Source organism: Oncorhynchus kisutch, linkage group LG2 (genome assembly GCF_002021735.2).
Source record: "Oncorhynchus kisutch isolate 150728-3 linkage group LG2, Okis_V2, whole genome shotgun sequence".
Classification (NCBI taxonomy): domain Eukaryota; kingdom Metazoa; phylum Chordata; class Actinopteri; order Salmoniformes; family Salmonidae; genus Oncorhynchus; species Oncorhynchus kisutch.
The window spans coordinates 2,534,770-2,554,153 of record NC_034175.2 but is presented as its reverse complement, the minus strand read 5'-3'; the positions used below and the strand labels follow the sequence as shown (position 1 = coordinate 2,554,153).

The 19,384-nt window shown below is 44.2% G+C and overlaps 1 protein-coding gene across 1 annotated transcript; it reads left to right on the top strand.

The window, feature by feature from the left end:
• Positions 1-3,393: 3,393 nt before the first annotated feature.
• Positions 3,394-17,279, top strand: LOC116356817 (serine-aspartate repeat-containing protein D-like). Its single transcript, XM_031803385.1, has 3 exons — positions 3,394-3,522; positions 3,649-3,729; positions 16,357-17,279. The coding sequence occupies exons 1-3, from the start codon at positions 3,394-3,396 to the stop codon at positions 17,119-17,121; spliced, it is 975 nt and encodes a 324-aa protein (XP_031659245.1). The 3' UTR covers positions 17,122-17,279.
• Positions 17,280-19,384: the final 2,105 nt, after the last annotated feature.

The window sequence follows — 19,384 nt, the reverse complement described above, 5'->3', positions numbered from 1 at the left end:
GAGAGGGAGAGAGAGAGAGAGAGAGAGTAGGAGAGAGAGGGTAGGAAAGAGAGGGTAGGAGAGAGAGAGAGAGAGAGAGAAGGAGAGAGAGATGGGGAGAAGGAGAGGAGAGTAGGAGAGAGAGAGAGGGTAGGAGAGAGAGAGAGATGGAGAGAAGGAGAGAGAGAGAGAATAGGAGAGAGAGAGGATAGAGAGAGAGTAGGAGAGAGAGAGAAGGAGAGAGAGATGGGAGAAGAAAAGAGAGTAGGAGAGAGAGAGAGAGAGAGAGAGAGAGAGAGTAGGAGAGAGAGAGAAGGAGAGAGAGTAGGAGAGAGAGAGAGAGAGAGGTAGGAGAGAGAGAGAGATGGAGAGAAGGAGAGAGAGAGAGAGAGAGTAGGAGAGAGAGAGAGAGAGAGGGAGAGAGAGAGAGAGAGAGAGAGAGAGAGAGAGAGAGAGAGAGAGAGAGAGAGACCATGTATTCACCCTGCACACCCTAATTGACAACCAAACAAACCAAAACAAAGGCAGTCTTCTCATGCTTTGTTGATTTCAAAAAGCCTTTGACTCAATTTGTCATGAGGGTCTGCTATACAAACTGATGGAAAGTGGTGTTGGGGGTAAAACATACGACATTATAAAATCCATGTACACAAACAACAAGTGTGCGGTAAAAATGGGCAAAAAACACACACATTTCTTCACACAGGGTTGTGGGGTGAGACAGGGATGCAGTGTTACGTTCCCCAGATTATGTGTTGTAGTTTGTGTATTTACATGTGTTTATTTTAGGAAATGGCTTCCTGAAATCCCTCAAGCAGCTGATTGGTCGACTCCAGGGCTAATTGGAGAGCTGACCCCGCCCCCTCGTCAAGACGCAGCTGTCTACAATTACCCATTCCTTCTGAAGCTATATAAAAGCCAGTGTTCTGTTCAGGAGGGAGATCTTTTTGGAGAGAGATATTTGTTAGAGATATTTGTTAGAGATATTTGTTAGAGATATTTGTTAGAGATATTGCTGGAGGTAGGGATTGCTGAGATTGATTGTGATAGAGGTTGATTTTGCTGGGAGTATATTGCTGGAAAGTGGTATGTTCTGTGAGTTTGTTGCTCAGATAGAGCTTATTTGATGTCCTTTGTTTCTTAGTTTGTTTGTGAAATAGTTTAATATTCTGTTTCATTTGTTCCCAGGGGGGAAGGGGAAGGCACCTTGGGAGTGTTTAGGCAAGAGGCCCGCGGGCATACATATACCCGTAGCATATTCGCTGTCTAGGCACACTAGGTAAGACCTGGGCGGACCACCCCTTGTATTTTGGTTAGGGCACCAGGTGGTGCTAAATTAGGTAAGTAGTGGGTAGGCAGGTAAGATAGGAGAGGGGGGGGGCTTTGAGATGTACTTTCTTTGCTTTGGTTCCGTCCAGCCCCTTTTCCCCATATTACCGTGTAAAGGAATAAAGTCCTTGTAAACGGTACCACATTCTGCCTGTTGTCATTCATACTTGCACCTACAGTCCATACCTTTTTCGCTTCACGGAGAGTTTAGTTGTAGCAGGGTGTTGCGTTCCCTCTTCATAGAGGCGTGCGTAACATGCAGCTTAAGCCCCACCCTCTTCAACATACATATCAACGAATTGGCGCGGGCACTAGAAAAGTCTGCAGCACCCGGCCTCACCCTACTAGAATCCGAAGTCAAATGTCTGCTGTTTGCTGATCTGTTGCTTCTGTCACCAACCAAGGAGGGCCTACAGCAGCACCTAGATCTTCTGCACAGATTCTGCCAGACCTGGGCCCTGACAGTAAATCTCAGTAAGACCAAAATAATGGTGTTCCAAAAAAGGTCCAGTCACCAGGACCACAAATACAAATTCCATCTAGACACTGTTGCCCTAGAGCACACAAAAAACTATACATACCTTGGCCTAAACATCAGCGCCACAGGTAACTTCCACAAAGCTGTGAACGATCTGAGAGACAAGGCAAGAAGGGCATTCTATGCCATCATAAGGAACATACATTTCAACATACCAATTAGGATTTGGCTAAAAATACTTGAATCAGTCATAGAGCCCATTGCCCTTTATGGTTGTGAGGTCTGGGGTCCGCTCACCAACCAAGACTTCACAAAATGGGACAAACACCAAATTCTGCAAAAATATCCTCCGTGTACAACGTAGAACACCAAATAATGCATGCAGAACAGAATCAGGCCGATACCCACTAATTATCAAAATCCAGAAAAGAGCCGTTAAATTCTATAACCACCTAAAAGGAACCGATTCCCAAACCTTCCATAACAAAGCCATCACCTACAGAGAGATGAACCTGGAGAAGAGTCCCCTAAGCAAGCTGGTCCTGGGGCTCTGTTCACAAACACAAACACACCCTACAGATCCGCAGGACAGCATCACAATTAGACCCAACCAAATCATGAGAAAACAAAAAGATGATTACTTGACACATTGGAAAGAATTAACAAAAAAACAGAGCAAACTAGAATGCAATTTGGCCCTAAACAGAGAGTACACAGCGGCAGAATACCTGACCACTGTGACTGACCCAAAATTAAGGAAAGCTTTGACTATGTACAGACTCAGTGAGCATAGCCTTGCTATTGAGAAAGGCCGCCGTAGGCAGACATGGCTCTCAAGAGAAGACAGGCTATGTGCTCACTGCCCACAAAATGAGGTGGAAACTGAGCTGCACTTCCTAACCTCCTGCCCAATGTATGACCATATTAGAGAGACATATTTCCCTCAGATTACACAGATCCACAAAGAATTCGAAAACAAATCCAATTTTGATAAATTGATTGATAAACTCCCACATCTACTGGGTGAAATTCCACAGTGTGCCATCACAGCAGCAATATTTGTGACCTGTTGCCATGAGGAAAGGGCAACCAGTGAAGAACAAACACCATTGTAAATACAACCCATATTTATGCTTATTTATTTTATCTTGTGTCCTTTAGCCATTTGTACATTGTTAAAACACTGTATATATATATAATATGACATTTGTAATGTCTTTATTGTTTTGAAACTTCTGTATGTGTAATGTTTACTGTTAATTTTTATTGTTTATTTCACTTTTGTATATTATCTACCTCACTTGCTTCGGCAATGTTAACACATGTTTCCCATGCCAATAAAGCCCTTGAATTGAACTGAATTGAGAGAGAGTAGGAGAGAGAAAGAGAGAGAGAGAGAGAGAGAGAGAGAGAGAGAGAGAAATGGGGCCAAATGTGGTGATAGAGGATTTGAGTCATCTGAATTGGCTCCACTTTCCTAAACCTCTACCACCATAACATGTTACTAATCACACAACAGCAACAACAACAGACTTCAGGCTGTTTACGCTCATTATATAATCAATATCTGGCCCGTAGCTAATAGCTAACCGACTGGGACTGGGAAGATGGATATGGATCGAACACCTGAGAAAACAACAGCCCAACAGCATAATAACACAAGCAGTAGAGTGGAGCCCCCAGGACAGAAGAAGAGATGGCTGTCCAAGGACAACATGGACCACATGGACAACATCGTCTGTCTGACCAATGAAGAAGGGACTAAGGACATGTGTGGGGAACCTCTGCTGTGAAATAACCATCTGCACAATTAGAAGAATCCACATCTCTGATATGCTTCTGTAATACTGTTAAACTTTCAGTTGATGAACCTGACACGAGAGCTGAACTGCATTGGGCCAGAAAAGACCGTGAGAGAAGGAGAGAGCGAAACGGACAAAGAGGTGAGAGAAACACTAACCATCCTGATCAGGCTAGAGAAATACCCTCCTGAGTGTGCATCAGCCTGCTACTCTGTGGGTGAGAGAAACACTAACCATCCTGATCAGGCTAGAGAAATACCCTCCTGAGTGTGCATCAGCCTGCTACTCTGTGGGTGAGAGAAACACTAACCATCCTGATCAGGCTAGAGAAATACCCTCCTGAGTGTGCATCAGCCTGCTACTCTGTGGGCTTTGTTTCTGAGAAGGCTATACTCTGTTGGGGCAAATCACACACACACACACACACACACACACACACACACACACATGGTCCTCTACCTACATGCACATATTACCTCAATTACCTCGACACCGGTGCCCCCACACATTGACTCTGTACCGGTACCCCCGTATAAAGCCCCGCTATTAGTATTTACTGCACTTGAATGATTTCTTTCTTATCTCTTATTTTTTTTATAGGTGTTTTCTTAAAACTGCATTGTTGGTTAAGGGCTTGTAAGGTCTAATGTTGGTCTACCTGTTGTATTCGGCTCATGTGACAAATACAATTTGATTTGATTTGATGTTGCTGGGGGTGAGCTACAACACACAGTGAACAAATTAGCAACACCGGACCACAGAGGCATCATGGGAAATTCATGATCAGGAAGTGAGCTAATGAGACCTGGCGTCACACACACTCACACACATGTTTTGTTCTTCACACACACAGGAAGAGAGACAGGACCCTCCTAATAACACAATGTTAGCCATGTAACTGTCTACATGAGGGATGGAGCAAACACGCTAGAAGTTAGTACCATGCACACTCTCTCTCTCTCTCTCTCTCACACACACACACACACACACACACACACACACACACACACACACACACACACACACACAAACACGCGCACAAACACACAAACACACACACTCAAACACGCACAGATAATTATAGAGGCCCACCGGTGGCTCTCGCCCACGGAGGTAGAAGGTGATTAGTGTTACTACACCATCCCCTGGGGCCCACTGACAACAGAAGAATTAATACCCACAACACACACACACACATCCACTACATAAACCTAAACATAAATTAGGAAGAAGGTTACAAACAGTAACTATGGCCGGGAGAGAAGAGAGATGAGACAGGAAGAAAGTGTGATTTTTCTGGAAACTGCTTTTCGAAGCATAGCCTATCTTTGACTGTGATTACTGTGTGTGTGTGTGTGTGTGTGTGTGTGTGTGTGTGTGTGTGTGTGTGTGATAGATTACTTATCTTGCATCCGGCTGTGCTGTCTATCTTGCTGCTTGATAGACTAATATACTGTAAGCCTGCATTACAGACTGCATTACAGTCTAAAGGTGAGGTCACAGTCAATGTAGCCATGCATGATATCTAACTTGTGATGGAATTTATCCATCCACTGTAGTAAACCTAACATCTGAGGTCTGGAATTGCATTTCAAATTGCTTTCATAAAAGCAACCAGCTTTTATTGAAATCCAATCATAACATCAGATGCACAAGAATGCCATCAAAAAGAGATTGACACACACACACACACACACACACACACACACACACACACACACACACACACACACACACACACACACACACACACACACACACACACACACACACACACACACACACACACACACACACAATATAATGTGTATTCATTTCTTGACTTACTAGACGTAATCCTTTCAGCTCCCAGTGGAGCAGAGATCCTGAACCTTCACTAAACTCTGTTCTGGACGGTGTTCTTCACCTCATTGCAGGTCTTCATCTCTTCCTCATTCCTCCTTCTTGTCTGGAAGTCTATGGGTATCTGCTAGCATGCATTTGGCCTGCTTCAGAGTTACCTAGAACTTTGAACTATATTAATCAGAATTACGACTGACTTACCGGAAATAATGAAGATTAGACTCTTTGGAGTGACGATTAGGACAGTTAAATGAAATAATGAAGATTAGACTCTTTGGATTGACGATCAGTACAGTTAAATGCAGGACATGCTGGTTTGGAGTGACGATCAGTACAGTTAAATGCAGGACATGCTGGTTTGGAGTGACGATTAGTACAGTTAAATGCAGGACATGCTGGTTTGGAGTGACGATTAGTACAGTTAAATGCAGGACATGCTGGTTTGGAGTGACGATTAGTACAGTTAAATGCAGGACATGCTGGTTTGGAGTGACGATTAGTACAGTTAAATGCAGGACATGCTGGTTTGGAGTGACGATTAGTACAGTTAAATGCAGGACATGCTGGTTTGGAGTGACGATTAGTACAGTTAAATGCAGGACATGCTGGTGTGGTGACTCTCTGTAAAACCTAAAAAGGGGACTATATATATAAATGATGTTTGTTTGTTGTTTATGTTTGTAGACTATCTTTATCATTTCTGCAACTGTGTCATTTTGTCATCATAAAGAATAACCTCAGACATACACCGGAGTTTGGAATTTAAAATCTATTCAATTATTTCTAACATAGTGTGAGCCAATCCTCCATCTCCACGGCCATCCTCTGTCATCCTCTCTCAGCCCCTCAGACATTGGTCAGCCTCTCCATCTCCACAGCCATCCTCTGTCATCCTCTCTCAGCCCCTCAGACATTGGTCAGCCTCTCCATCTCCACGGCCATCCTCTGTCATCCTCTCTCAGCCCCTCAGACATTGGTCAGCCTCTCCATCTCCACAGCCATCCTCTGTCATCCTCTCTCAGCCCCTCAGACATTGGTCAGCCTCTCCATCTCCACGGCCATCCTCTGTCATCCTCTCTCAGCCCCTCAGACATTGGTCAGCCTCTCCATCTCCACGGCCATCCTCTGTCATCCTCTCTCAGCCCCTCAGACATTGGTCAGCCTCTCCATCTCCACGGCCATCCTCTGTCATCCTCTCTCAGCCCCTCAGACATTGGTCAGCCTCTCCATCTCCACAGCCATCCTCTGTCCGCCTCTCTCAGCCCCTCAGACATTGGTCAGATTTTTTATGAATGTATTTGCAAATTATGGTGGAAAATAAGTATTTGGTCACCTACAAACAATCAAGATTTCTAGCTCTCACAGACCTGTAACTTCTTCTTTAAGAGGCTCCTCATTACAGGCCTCTCTCATCTTTTTAAGTGGGAGAACTTGCACAATTGGTGGCTGACTAAATACTTTTTTGCCCCACTGTAAATATCTCCATTTGTAGCGTACTTTCAAATAATTCAATGTGGGGATTGAACTTGATTATAATAAACTATTTTTAAAGGCCAAAACGACCAACTGAAAACGATTTTGGCCCATTCTGGCGATCATCATTTACATGGTATTTCTAGGGAAGACCTGGGCCCATATCCACAAAGCATCTCAGAGTAGGAGTACTTATCTAAGATCAGTTTGAACTTTTATTTATATGGACAGATCCTAGATCAGTACTTCTCCTATGAGATACTTTGTGGATAGGGGCACAGTGTTTTTGGCACCGCTAGGTTGCTAAGCAGTAGCCAACCAGCTGAGCTCATGACTTCATGCTCCAGACCGGACATGGGTGTCTGGGGTAAGACCTAACTGAAGTACTGTAAGTCTTTTGACAGGAATGCCAGATGGCAGAGGTCTATTCGTGTTCTTTCATATCATTTTGCACTTTCTTTGCCTTCTGCTGTCCAGACTCTTAAGGGAAGAAGAGGAGAGGAAGACTTATTTGATGCACCACACCCTCAGCTAACTCAAGTCGGCGCACCTCACACCTCTAAAAAACAATGGAATGTTGACACCGCCCATGCGTTCCACTGATTGGTTTAAAGTTTCCTGGGTTCTCCCTCGCCCATGGCCCTCTCGCCCGTGCCCCTCCTAACCCAAATCACAGCGCTCCAGACAGCACCCACTGACACCTATCCACTGATTTCAACTCTAATTCGGAAAACGCTGCTATTTTAACCTAGCATTCTCATAGTTCAGCAGGTGATTATCAACAACTTGCAAGTTAACTTTAGGCATATACTCGGTAAGTTAGTGTACTTTTAAAAGTGTCTTTTTGACATAAGGAAATACGTTGTGCCGCAGCAGAATAAAGGAGGCTATCCTTTTCAGTATCAGGCAGCAACTTTACCAAACTATCTGACTTTCTTGTGTTCAACTTTTGAGGAGTCTCTCCATCGTCTGACTTTATTCACCATGCAACAACGGTTTCCACATAGGATGTACCCCGAAAGGAAGGTATTTTGGTGAATTAGTTTGAGAACGTTTGAACGGGAATATTGCGTCAATAAAGGTGATTCTACTCTGCGTTAACCGGGGCCACTAGTCTACCTGTCACCGAATTCTTTCAACCAACCACTCCCACCCGGTCTCCTCGTGCTGTCTTTCCGTGGGTCGCCTGCCTCGCCCGCTAACCGTGATGGCGTGCGGTTGGAGTCCGGGAGCTGTCACGGTTTGGAGAACTACCGTTTTCCTGCTCAACATCGCGTGCGCAGCGTCGGCCAAGAGACACGTCGTCTACTGGAACTCCACCAACACTAGGTGAGTTAAGTGTTTCTAGAACAACCAGGGAATCCTCCCCGCTGCTCTGAAGCTGGAGAGAATAGTTTAGGGATTGCTCATTTGGTAGTTTATGCATTGCTCATTTGGTAGTTTATGCATTGTTCATTTGGAACAAGTCCATGAACTTCACTCTCCCATTATCTCACGTTTCTGCATGAGTAGCCCACGTCCTTTTGCATTAGCCTACTGCACAGACAGGACAACACCATGGTGTTTATGCATATTAGTCCACTTTGAGTGAACTCGTAGCACATTGAGATTGGGCAACGTTCAACCTCCAACCCTGTGGTGTCCTAACTGAACAGTGTGATAGGTCTAACTATAACAGGACTTCTCCTTCCTACATTCATGTCAAACATCCAACCCTGTGGTGTCCTAACTGAACTGTGTGATAGGTCTAACTATAACAGGACTTCTCCTTCCTACATTCATGTCAAACATCCAACCCTGTGGTGTCCTAACTGGACTGTGTGATAGGTCTAACTATAACAGGACTTCTCCTTCCTACATTCATGTCAAACATCCAACCCTGTGGTGTCCTAACTGAACAGTGTGATAGGTCTAACTATAACAGGACTTCTCCTTCCTACATTCATGTCAAACATCCAACCCTGTGGTGTCCTAACTGAACTGTGTGATAGGTCTAACTATAACAGGACTTCTCCTTCCTACATTCATGTCAAACATCCAACCCTGTGGTGTCCTAACTGGACTGTGTGATAGGTCTAACTATAACAGGACTTCTCCTTCCTACATTCATGTCAAACATCCAACCCTGTGGTGTCCTAACTGAACAGTGTGATAGGTCTAACTATAACAGGACTTCTCCTTCCTACATTCATGTCAAACATCCAACCCTGTGGTGTCCTAACTGAACTGTGTGATAGGTCTAACTATAACAGGACTTCTCCTTCCTACATTCATGTCAAACATCCAACCCTGTGGTGTCCTAACTGGACTGTGTAATAGGTCTAACTATAACAGGACTTCTCCTTCCTACATTCATGTCAAACATCCAACCCTGTGGTGTCCTAACTGAACTGTGTGATAGGTCTAACTATAACAGGACTTCTCCTTCCTACATTCATGTCAAACATCCAACCCTGCTTTTACTTGTATTGACATGCTCACCTGCACAGTTATGCAAGAACTAACCTTTCAAACAGTGATGGCTGCCCATGCAGGTCAACAGGCATGAGTCAAGTTGTGCTGACAGCTTCTCCAACCCACCCACATTACCCAGTCTTTACTAATGCATAACCCACCGCTCGTCTTCATCATACCCTGGTGAAGACAGCCTGGCTGTTGAAACATTGGTAATAAATGACTGCATCTGAAGCTCCTAGAGTGTGCAGCACTTTCTTTTTAGAGGCAAAGCAATAGACCTAGTTTGAATGAATACTTTACAGATGTATTCTTCCCTCCTTCCTTCATTGAGGTAATGATCACTGTGTTAGTTGAGGTAATGATTACTGCTCTGACATGACTGTGTTAGTTAATGATCCCTGCTCTGACATGACTGTGTTAGTTGAGGTAATGATCCCTGCTCTGACATGACTGTGTTAGTTGAGGTAATGATCACTGTGTTGAGGTAATGATCACTGCTCTGACATGACTGTGTTTGTTGAGGTAATGATCCCTGCTCTGACATGACTGTGTTAGTTGAGGTAATGATCACTGTTGAGGTAATGATCACTGCTCTGACATGACTGTGTTAGTTGAGGTAATGCTCCCTGCTCTGACATGACTGTGTTAGTTGAGGTAATGATCCCTGCTCTGACATGACTGTGTTAGTTGAGGTAATGATCACTGCTCTGACATGACTGTGTTAGTTGAGGTAATGCTCCCTGCTCTGACATGACTGTGTTAGTTGAGGTAATGATCCCTGCTCTGACATGACTGTGTTAGTTGAGGTAATGATCACTGCTCTGACATGACTGTTTGTTCTGTAGTGGAAATCCTTGCGTTCACTTGTCTAGCCATGTTGTGGTAGTGATTTATATGTAGGAAGCATTCAAACAGGGTCCTAGATACTGAACTATTCTGCTGACAGGTGTGTTTGACTCCAAACCACTGCCTTGTGTAAGTGTTTAGTTGGTAATGGGAGTGTGCTGTGTGGTTTTGTATAGTGTGTGTAATGAGTTGATTGGGGTCAGTAGTCAGGCAGAGAGAGGTTCACCTGCAGATCCAGGTGTTACCAAGCAGCTAATTGAAGACTAGAGCTGTGGAAGCTGCACCACCTCTGGTTTCCTATATCTTACTAACCAACTGTCCGGCCAGACAGGTAGGTAGGGGCCCCAGCAACATACAGGGCTTTGTTCATCAATCACTGATCTGATTGGCCTGAAAGGGATACTTCAGAATTTGTACAATTTATAATGTATCTGCATCCAGTATTAAGGAGGTTGGAGGTAGTTTCATGAGCCAATGCTGAAATTAACGCTAGTTAGCAACTTCATTCAAACTGCACATAGAGACAAGTTGTATCCAGGAGATCATCTGACTCTGGGGAAGTAGATAAAGGGCCTCATTAGGTTTGGGCGGTACACAATGTACTGGGGTATTTGGAAATAGTTTTTCAATACATTTGAATATTTGTAGCTAATTGAAGTAAATACCTGCAGTCAACATGTGCAATATGTTAGGAGATAAAGCAGATGGCTTTCTTCATTTCACCGTTCTTCATTATTTCCCATTATAAAGGTTACCGTAGTTCCCCAGAACAGTTGAGCCAGTCAGGTGTTTGTTAACAGCACAACAGGAGAAACCGGGAGCAGGTGTATCCAGCTGTCTATTGACAGGCGTTGTGTTTTATATTGAAAGTCAAGTGTTTTTCTGATTCCAAAGATCAGGGGCGAGCAAGTATTGTTTTCCTTCGCAAATGTTTTTATTGGTGCAACACATTTGTCAGGAGTGCAACGCTCTTCGGCTGGCAGCCGCACAAGGAAATTAGCTTACTATGAAAAAGTGAGGTATTTAAAAAAAAAAAACATTCATGGCCATCACATTTCTAATGTTTATCATAGAAAGAATGTAGCAACATTTGCTAATGTTTTGCTTAAAGTTAATCTTGCATTTGACCAGGAAGTAGGCTACCGGAGAAAAGCAGCTAAGTCTGAGTGCTGTCTGCTGATAGAAGGCCTGTTTGTGAATTCTCATCCGAGTGGAGGAGTGCAACTGATGCTGAGCAGAAATTAGAATAAGAATCATTTTAGATCTGCGTTCATAAAATGCTGCAAGATATTATTTTATGCGTTTTATCTTTTTGTTGTTGTGGTGAAAAACGCAGAAAACACAACCCCTAAGTTGAACTTGCTAGTTATCTAAGTAAGTGGCTGAATTAAGGAGGAGACGGGGCATCATTCTCTTGTAAATGTCCAAACTCACCAACATTTATATTTGTTAGCGCTTACCAATATATGTATATCCTGATGAGCTGGATTGCCTGTCTTTGCATATATTTAGCTAACAGCTTCCATGGAAATTAGCTATTACTTGTGCTAATTTAGTCAGTATTCTGGTAATAGATGCCCAATGGGCTTTTTTCCCCCTTTGTGGCGCCCCCTTGTGTACTTAGCCAGTAATAGCGTAAATCCCTGGATGAGAGAAGGACGCAATGACGTTATGAAAATCTGGATACCGCCCAAACCTAGGCCTCATTGCCAAAATCCCAAAGTATCCCTTAAACCTAACCTAAATATTTTAACGTGGAGGGCACTTCCAAATGTTCTAAAATGCATACTTCCTCCCTTCCCTGAGGAAATCTGACCTGCAGGTATGTGATTGGATGACTGTTTTCACCAATTAAATATAAATTCCTCAAGGAATGAAGGAAGAGTTTTATAACTATTTGGAACGGGGCCCTGGAATTGTGAACCACCTAAAATTGCTTGGGAAACACCGCTGCACCTCTCTCTCTCTCAGGGGAAGCTGGAAGGGTCACACTCTGTGGCAAGGAAAACACTTTCTGCTGCACCACCACCCAATCAGAAACCCATCAGTGTGTCTGTGATACTGCACCCAGGACAGGGTCCCCAGGGGCCAGAGTGTGTGTGTTGTTGCTCTCATGCCCACTCTCCTGCACCTTCCTCTTCTCCCTCCTCCTTCTCTCCCCTGCCCTCTCCTCTCTCTCTCTCTGTCCAGAGCAGGATATTGGCTGTGTGATTAGTTTAGGTTCAGCCATTTTCCCTGAGCTGCTGTTGAGAAGCTATAGGCCATCCCAAGGCCCATAAACCTGGCCAAGCGACCACTGCCTCCCTCTGTCTCTGCAATATACCACACCACAGTGCTCTCTTAACCACATATCTAGGATCAGCTCACCCTCCCCAAACCCGATCCTTAACCATTAAGGCTGAACAACAAAACTGACCCGATATCAGTGTCTAGTGGCGTCATCCTACTGCAGTGAGGGTCTAGTGGAGGACTGAGAGGGGCGACAGCTGACATTTAACATTAACACCAGACTCCTACAGTCACAACACACAGTAGGCTGCTGTTAATATAGATGATTTAGGACCCTGGCTCGTCACCTTTTCCCATAGAAATCTGGATTTATAGTTTTAATGAAGTAGAAGCAGTGATGTGTGAACAGGGGTTTATAAAGTCAGCCATCTAGTTGGAACAAAGACTATAGCCTGACTGTTGTAATGTATTACTGCTGCACAATTAGCTAGCAGACTCATGTACTGCACTTTATAAAATGTTCATGAATATGTATTAATAAACTAATATACATAGTATGTCTTAATAAATGACTATTCACATTTATTAACAATTAAAAACGTGTCATTTTAAGCATTACACACATTTATATGCAATAAGAGTAATTGCTTAGTAATTGAACGTTATTAAAAAAGTGATTAAAGAAGTGATTAAAGTTATTGAAGTGTATCTGGCTCTAGTTTAAATCAAAGCAGGAGACTTAGAAATGTAGAATTATTTTGTTATCATTTTATATCCTGAATGATTGTTTTCTACAGGAGCTGTCTCATTCTCGATCTCTGTGGTACTTCCTGGTTTAAATAAAGGTGAAATAAAACCACAGTTAAAAACCGAAGTGAATTTAGTGGTGAGTGCGTAGCTACAGTATAGTATGCAGCGTTCTGTCCCAGTGTGTAGCAGGTTGGGGCTAGTTCTCTGCTGTGGATTTAGACTCCACTCATGGGATTTGGTTTACCTTGAAGAATCTGTGGCTCCAAACTAGTTTACCACGTAGGTGACCATGCATGTCTGTACATAGGCCTGGCCTCTACTCGTTCTGCCACATGCTTAGTTCTGCCATTTTGGTTTTCATACACCAAACAGAGACAGCGATATGGAGTATCTGCTCCTTTATCCCCTGTTCTCGGTTCGCTCACCCTCTCCTCCTTTACACACGCTAACAACCTTCAGTCCTCCTCCTTGACACACCCCTCTCTGTCCTCCAGGGGCGACAGCTTACATTGAAAACTAGTAGTGTATTTGTGGTTTGATATTTCAGACTTGATTTTCCCTTCCCTTATGAGAAATGTACAACCCCTATGAATATGTCCATTTAATTATAATTCACATTTCCTGTTGCAGGATTTTCCCTCAACAAGTTTGGACACTTACTGTATATCTAAGGAGTACCAGTTCACCTGCAGCAGAAGGTATTAGATTAGTATTTATGTTGGTTTCTTTATTGAAAATGCATTTGATTATTTTACAGCACCTCTGTGTAATATTCATCTGGGTTTATGTACTGTACTGTAGACACTGAATGGAAAGCTGACAGTGTCTGTGTAATATTCATCATGTACCTGGGTTCATGTACTGTACTGTAGACACTGAATGGAAAGCTGACAGTGTCTGTGTAATATTCATCATGTACCTGGGTTCATGTACTGTACTGTAGACACTGAATGGAAAGCTGACAGTGTCTGTAATATTCATCATGTACCTGGGTTCATGTACTGTACTGTAGACACTGAATGGAAAGCTGACAGTGTCTGTAATATTCATCTGGGTTCATGTACTGTAGACACTGAATGGACAGCTGACAGTGTCTGTAATATTCATCATATTCATTCATGTACTGTACTGTAGACACTGAATGGATAGCTGACAGTGTCTGTAATATTCATCTGGGTTCATGTACTGTACTGTAGACACTGAATGGAAAGCTGAGTCTGTAATATTCATCATGTACCTGGGTTCATGTACTGTAGACACTGAATGGAAAGCTGACAGTGTCTGTGTAATTGGGCCTAATCAGGGGAGTTATGATTGCACCAGTAGACTTGTTTCTCTCTCATATTCCTGTGCGTTTCTCTTTACTCTCTCTCCTGTGTGTGTGTCCGTCCGTCGGTCCGTCCGTTGTGTGTCTAGCTCAGTGATAATCTCAGTCCTCCCCTGGTAAATGATTAACTTGAAGAAGCTGTGAACTATAATCAACAAGACTAAAGTGTGGTAATTACCACTCTATTCCCTGTCCCTTCACCTCTTTCTCTCCCTCTCCTATCTGTGTTGATGATGCTCATGCGTTGTCTTGCCTGACGTAGTAAACATTGTGCTTTTATGTTGTGTGTTTGTGTGTGTACCAGGAGGCAGTCTGACTCTGTAGTTGTGTACAAAACAATGTGTTGCAGTAATTCCAGTCATTTGTCGCAGGCTGAAACAATGTTTCGGCCCATTGTGCTGCACTAAAGTTAATTTCAGTAGAACAATGACTCTGTCAGGGTGTGTGTCCTAGTCTGTGAACTTGTTTCTTGGGTGCATGTGTTCAGGGTTGTGTGTGTTTCCGTCACCAGAGCAGGGCTGAGATACAACCCATTACGGGAAAGACCAACACTCAGTCACAGGACTCCGTCACAGGAAGTCTCTCCTTGAAGCTTTCAAAACAGGACACACTCTCTTAAAACAGAAACATTTCATAAAGGGTTATTTTCTATGTTTTCCATTTCCAATAAAGTAGTGAGATACTCTAGCACATGGCAGACAAAATGGTTTGTTTTTCAACAAGCAAGGACCTTTCTCCCTGCATGTGAACGTCCTCCTACTGAGAACTGATAATCAAAGGCCTAACTGGGAGTACCAACCCCATGTCTCAGACAGTGATAAGGAAAGGCCTAACGGGGAGGACCAACCCCAGGTCTCAGACAGTGATAAGCAAAGGCCTAACTGGGAGGACCAACCCCAGGTCTCAGACAGTGATCAGGAAAGGCCTAACTGGGAGGACCAACCCCAGGTCTCAGACAGTGATCAGGAAAGGCCTAACTGGGAGGAAAACCCCAGGTCTCAGACAGTGATCAGGAAAGGCCTAACTGGGAGGACCAACCCCAGGTCTCAGACAGTGATAAGGAAAGGCCTAACTGGGAGGACCAACCCCAGGTCTCAGACAGTGATAAGGAAAGGCCTAACTGGGAGGACCAACCCCAGGTCTCAGACAGTGATCAGGAAAGGCCTAACTGGGAGGACCAACCCCAGGTCTCAGACAGTGATAAGGAAAGGCCTAACTGGGAGGACCAACCCCAGGTCTCAGACAGTGATAAGCAAAGGCCTAACTGGGAGGACCAACCCCAGGTCTCAGACAGTGATCAGGAAAGGCCTAACTGGGAGGACCAACCCCAGGTCTCAGACAGTGATCAGGAAAGGCCTAACTGGGAGGAAAACCCCAGGTCTCAGACAGTGATAAGGAAAGGCCTAACTGGGAGGACCAACCCCAGGTCTCAGACAGTGATAAGGAAAGGCCTAACTGGGAGGACCAACCCCAGGTCTCAGACAGTGATAAGGAAAGGCCTAACTGGGAGGACCAACCCCAGGTCTCACACAGTGATAAGGAAAGGCCTAACTGGGAGGACCAACCCCAGGTCTCACACAGTGATAAGGAAAGGCCTAACTGGGAGGACCAACCCCAGGTCTCAGACAGTGATCAGGAAAGGCCTAACTGGGAGGACCAACCCCAGGTCTCAGACAGTGATCAGGAAAGGCCTAACTGGGAGGACCAACCCCAGGTCTCAGACAGTGATCAGGAAAGGCCTAACTGGGAGGAAAACCCCAGGTCTCAGACAGTGATAAGGAAAGGCCTAACTGGGAGGACCAACCCCAGGTCTCAGACAGTGATAAGGAAAGGCCTAATGGGAGGACCAACCCCAGGTCTCAGACAGTGATAAGGAAAGGCCTAACTGGGAGGACCAACCCCAGGTCTCAGACAGTGATAAGGAAAGGCCTAACTGGGAGGACCAACCCCAGGTCTCAGACAGTGATAAGGAAAGGCCTAACTGGGAGGACCAACCCCAGGTCTCAGACAGTGATAAGGAAAGGCCTAACTGGGAGGACCAACCCCAGGTCTCAGACAGTGATAAGGAAAGGCCTAACTGGGAGGACCAACCCCAGGTCTCAGACAGTGATAAGGAAAGGCCTAACTGGGAGGACCAACCCCAGGTCTCAGACAGTGATAAGGAAAGGCCTAACTGGGAGGACCAACCCCAGGTCTCACACAGTGATAAGGAAAGGCCTAACTGGGAGGACCAACCCCAGGTCTCAGACAGTGATAAGGAAAGGCCTAACTGGGAGGACCAACCCCAGGTCTCAGACAGTGATAAGGAAAGGCCTAACTGGGAGGACCAACCCCAGGTCTCAGACAGTGATAAGGAAAGGCCTAACTGGGAGGACCAACCCCAGGTCTCAGACAGTGATAAGGAAAGGCCTAACTGGGAGGACCAACCCCAGGTCTCAGACAGTGATAAGGAAAGGCCTAACTGGGAGGACCAACCCCAGGTCTCAGACAGTGATAAGGAAAGGCCTAACTGGGAGGACCAACCCCAGGTCTCAGACAGTGATAAGGAAAGGCCTAACTGCTCTATGACAGAGTATAATATAAATGGGTCGTTTTGTTTCAACTTGTAGTTAATTTAGGTATGACAAAGTGTCAGAGGGTGTGTTTTTGGAGGGAGGGTGTAGACCAGAGACTTGTATTGTACTGTGACTGCCATGTCTGCCTGTCTGTAAACATTACCCTACCTGGCCTCAATTTGTAAATCATTCTAACAAATCCATTCAAATGTGAATTTTTGTATTGAATTGGAGCACCGTCGAGGGGTGTATGTATGTGTGTGTGTGTGTGTGTGTGTAATCCACAGTACTGTGAGGAGCCAGCCGGCGAGAGACTGCAGTATTACCCCTCTGAATGAAATCTTAGGTAAACGAGCTGCCAAACAGAACATATAAACCTGCAGCAAGAAATTGAGGTGGATAAACACACACACTGTTGTAAATGAGTTATTTTCGGTGGAGAGGGTGAGAGAGAGGCCTTGCACTCTGTCTGTATCAGCCTCTCAGATAGTCATGGTGCTGAGTGCATTTACAGAGCGGCTAGAATACCTCTGGTCAAGGTATTTAGGAAATATCGATACCAATTTAAATGATAGATATAATCACTGACTCCTTGCCTTATCGCTGGACTACATATGGACCCAAACCGGCCCCAGACCTCTTTCCATATCTCGCCATTTCTCTCTGTGGATAATCATTATTGATTTTATTTAGTGCATCTAATATTGACTGTAGAGTGAATGTCTTAGTGTCCTGAAAAGGCTGTTGTCCAGGGACAGATGAAGTTTGGATAGCAGGTCTGTCGGCATGGGACACTCAAGCGGCTTCTGTTCGGCACAAAATGGCTGCCATGTGACTTGGAGGATCAGGATGACGCAGACCAGCAGCAGTGTGTGGGAATCATCTTGTATGCATTAAACATCAACAAAGCAATCTTTAAGAAATTGCGTTGTTTTGTAGAACCATATATTACAGAGTTTTCACTTGATCATCAAATCTGGAACTCCAAAATGGTCCTGCATATAATGGAATATGAATGTTGGAAGTTTTCAAAAGATTCTGTTTGTCTGTTTGACTTAAATGGTTAACACTGTCTCAACTCCCTCTGCTTTACCACTGTGTTCTGCTTCATCACACACACACACACACACACACACACACACACACACACACACACACACACACACACACACTCATATCAGAAGCCTTGCCAAGAGGCAGCCAGGGAATTCCCTGCTATAGAAAAATTGAATTAGTATTAACCGAGGAGGATGAGGTACAGGGAGAAGCAGAGGAACCTAGATTATAGAACAGTACAGGAGCCTACAAGGCATTTGACACAAATCCTGTGTTTCACATGACAGCTGTTAGTGTGTTTGGTCCCAAGTTGTCAGGTTCATTGAAGTTGTGGAATATCTCTTGAGCTTGGAATTGCCATTTTCCTGTCTCATGAGCAAATTGGCATAGCTCATATGATCGTCAATGCTGGTGGTTGTTATGACTACAGAGATTGTTTTATCAGTATTATCTGATATGCGTAAATGTTTTTTTTCGCTCTGACCAGATTACACTTTGTTTGGACAAATCCTCACCAAAATGTGTCGGTATGATTGATATATTAACCTTCTATATGCTTCTCTAATACAAGTCCACTGACATGCAGGTGCGTTGGAGTAGTCTATAGAATTTATTTTGAAAGAGGAACACATTTCTGTACTGTTTGCTTGCAAAGTTCCCCTGTTTTATTAAATGTTTTGGTGTTCTGACATTTTTCCAAGATGTCATGTGAATTCCACAGTAATCTTCGTATCATGTATTGCAGTTTATTGGTGTATATGGGTGTAGCACACACTGCATGAGTACCCGGATGTTGCTTTCACATTCATTCATGTTTCATGTAAGTAATATTGAAAACCCCTCCCACGTCATAAACCAAGCTCAATGACGGCTATAGAACACCCTTTCCATCCACCTGCAGGTCTGTAGTATCACTCCATCTCAAACCATACTGTCTCCATCAACCTGCAGGTCTGTAGTATCACTCACTCTCAAACCATACTGTCTCCATCCACATGCAGGTCTGTAGTATCACTCCATCTCAAACCATACTGTCTCCATCAACCTGCAGGTCTGTAGTATCACTCCATCTCAAACCATACTGTCTCCATCCACATGCAGGTCTGTAGTATCACTCCATCTCAAACCATACTGTCTCCATCCACATGCAGGTCTGTAGTATCACTCCATCTCAAACCATACTGTCTCCATCCACCTGTAGGTCTGTAGTATCACTCCATCTCAAACCATACTGTCTCCATCCACATGCAGGTCTGTAGTA

Excerpts from the sequence above, each read along its gene's own strand:
- LOC116356817 (XM_031803385.1), top strand. The coding sequence starts at position 3,394 with ATGGATATGGATCGAACACCTGAGAAAACAACAGCCCAACAGCATAAT. Across the intron at positions 3,523-3,648 it reads TGGACCACATGGACAACATC|TTGATGAACCTGACACGAGA; the intron begins GTCTGTCTGACC and ends TTAAACTTTCAG. Across the intron at positions 3,730-16,356 it reads AGAGCGAAACGGACAAAGAG|GACCAACCCCAGGTCTCAGA; the intron begins GTGAGAGAAACA and ends GCCTAATGGGAG.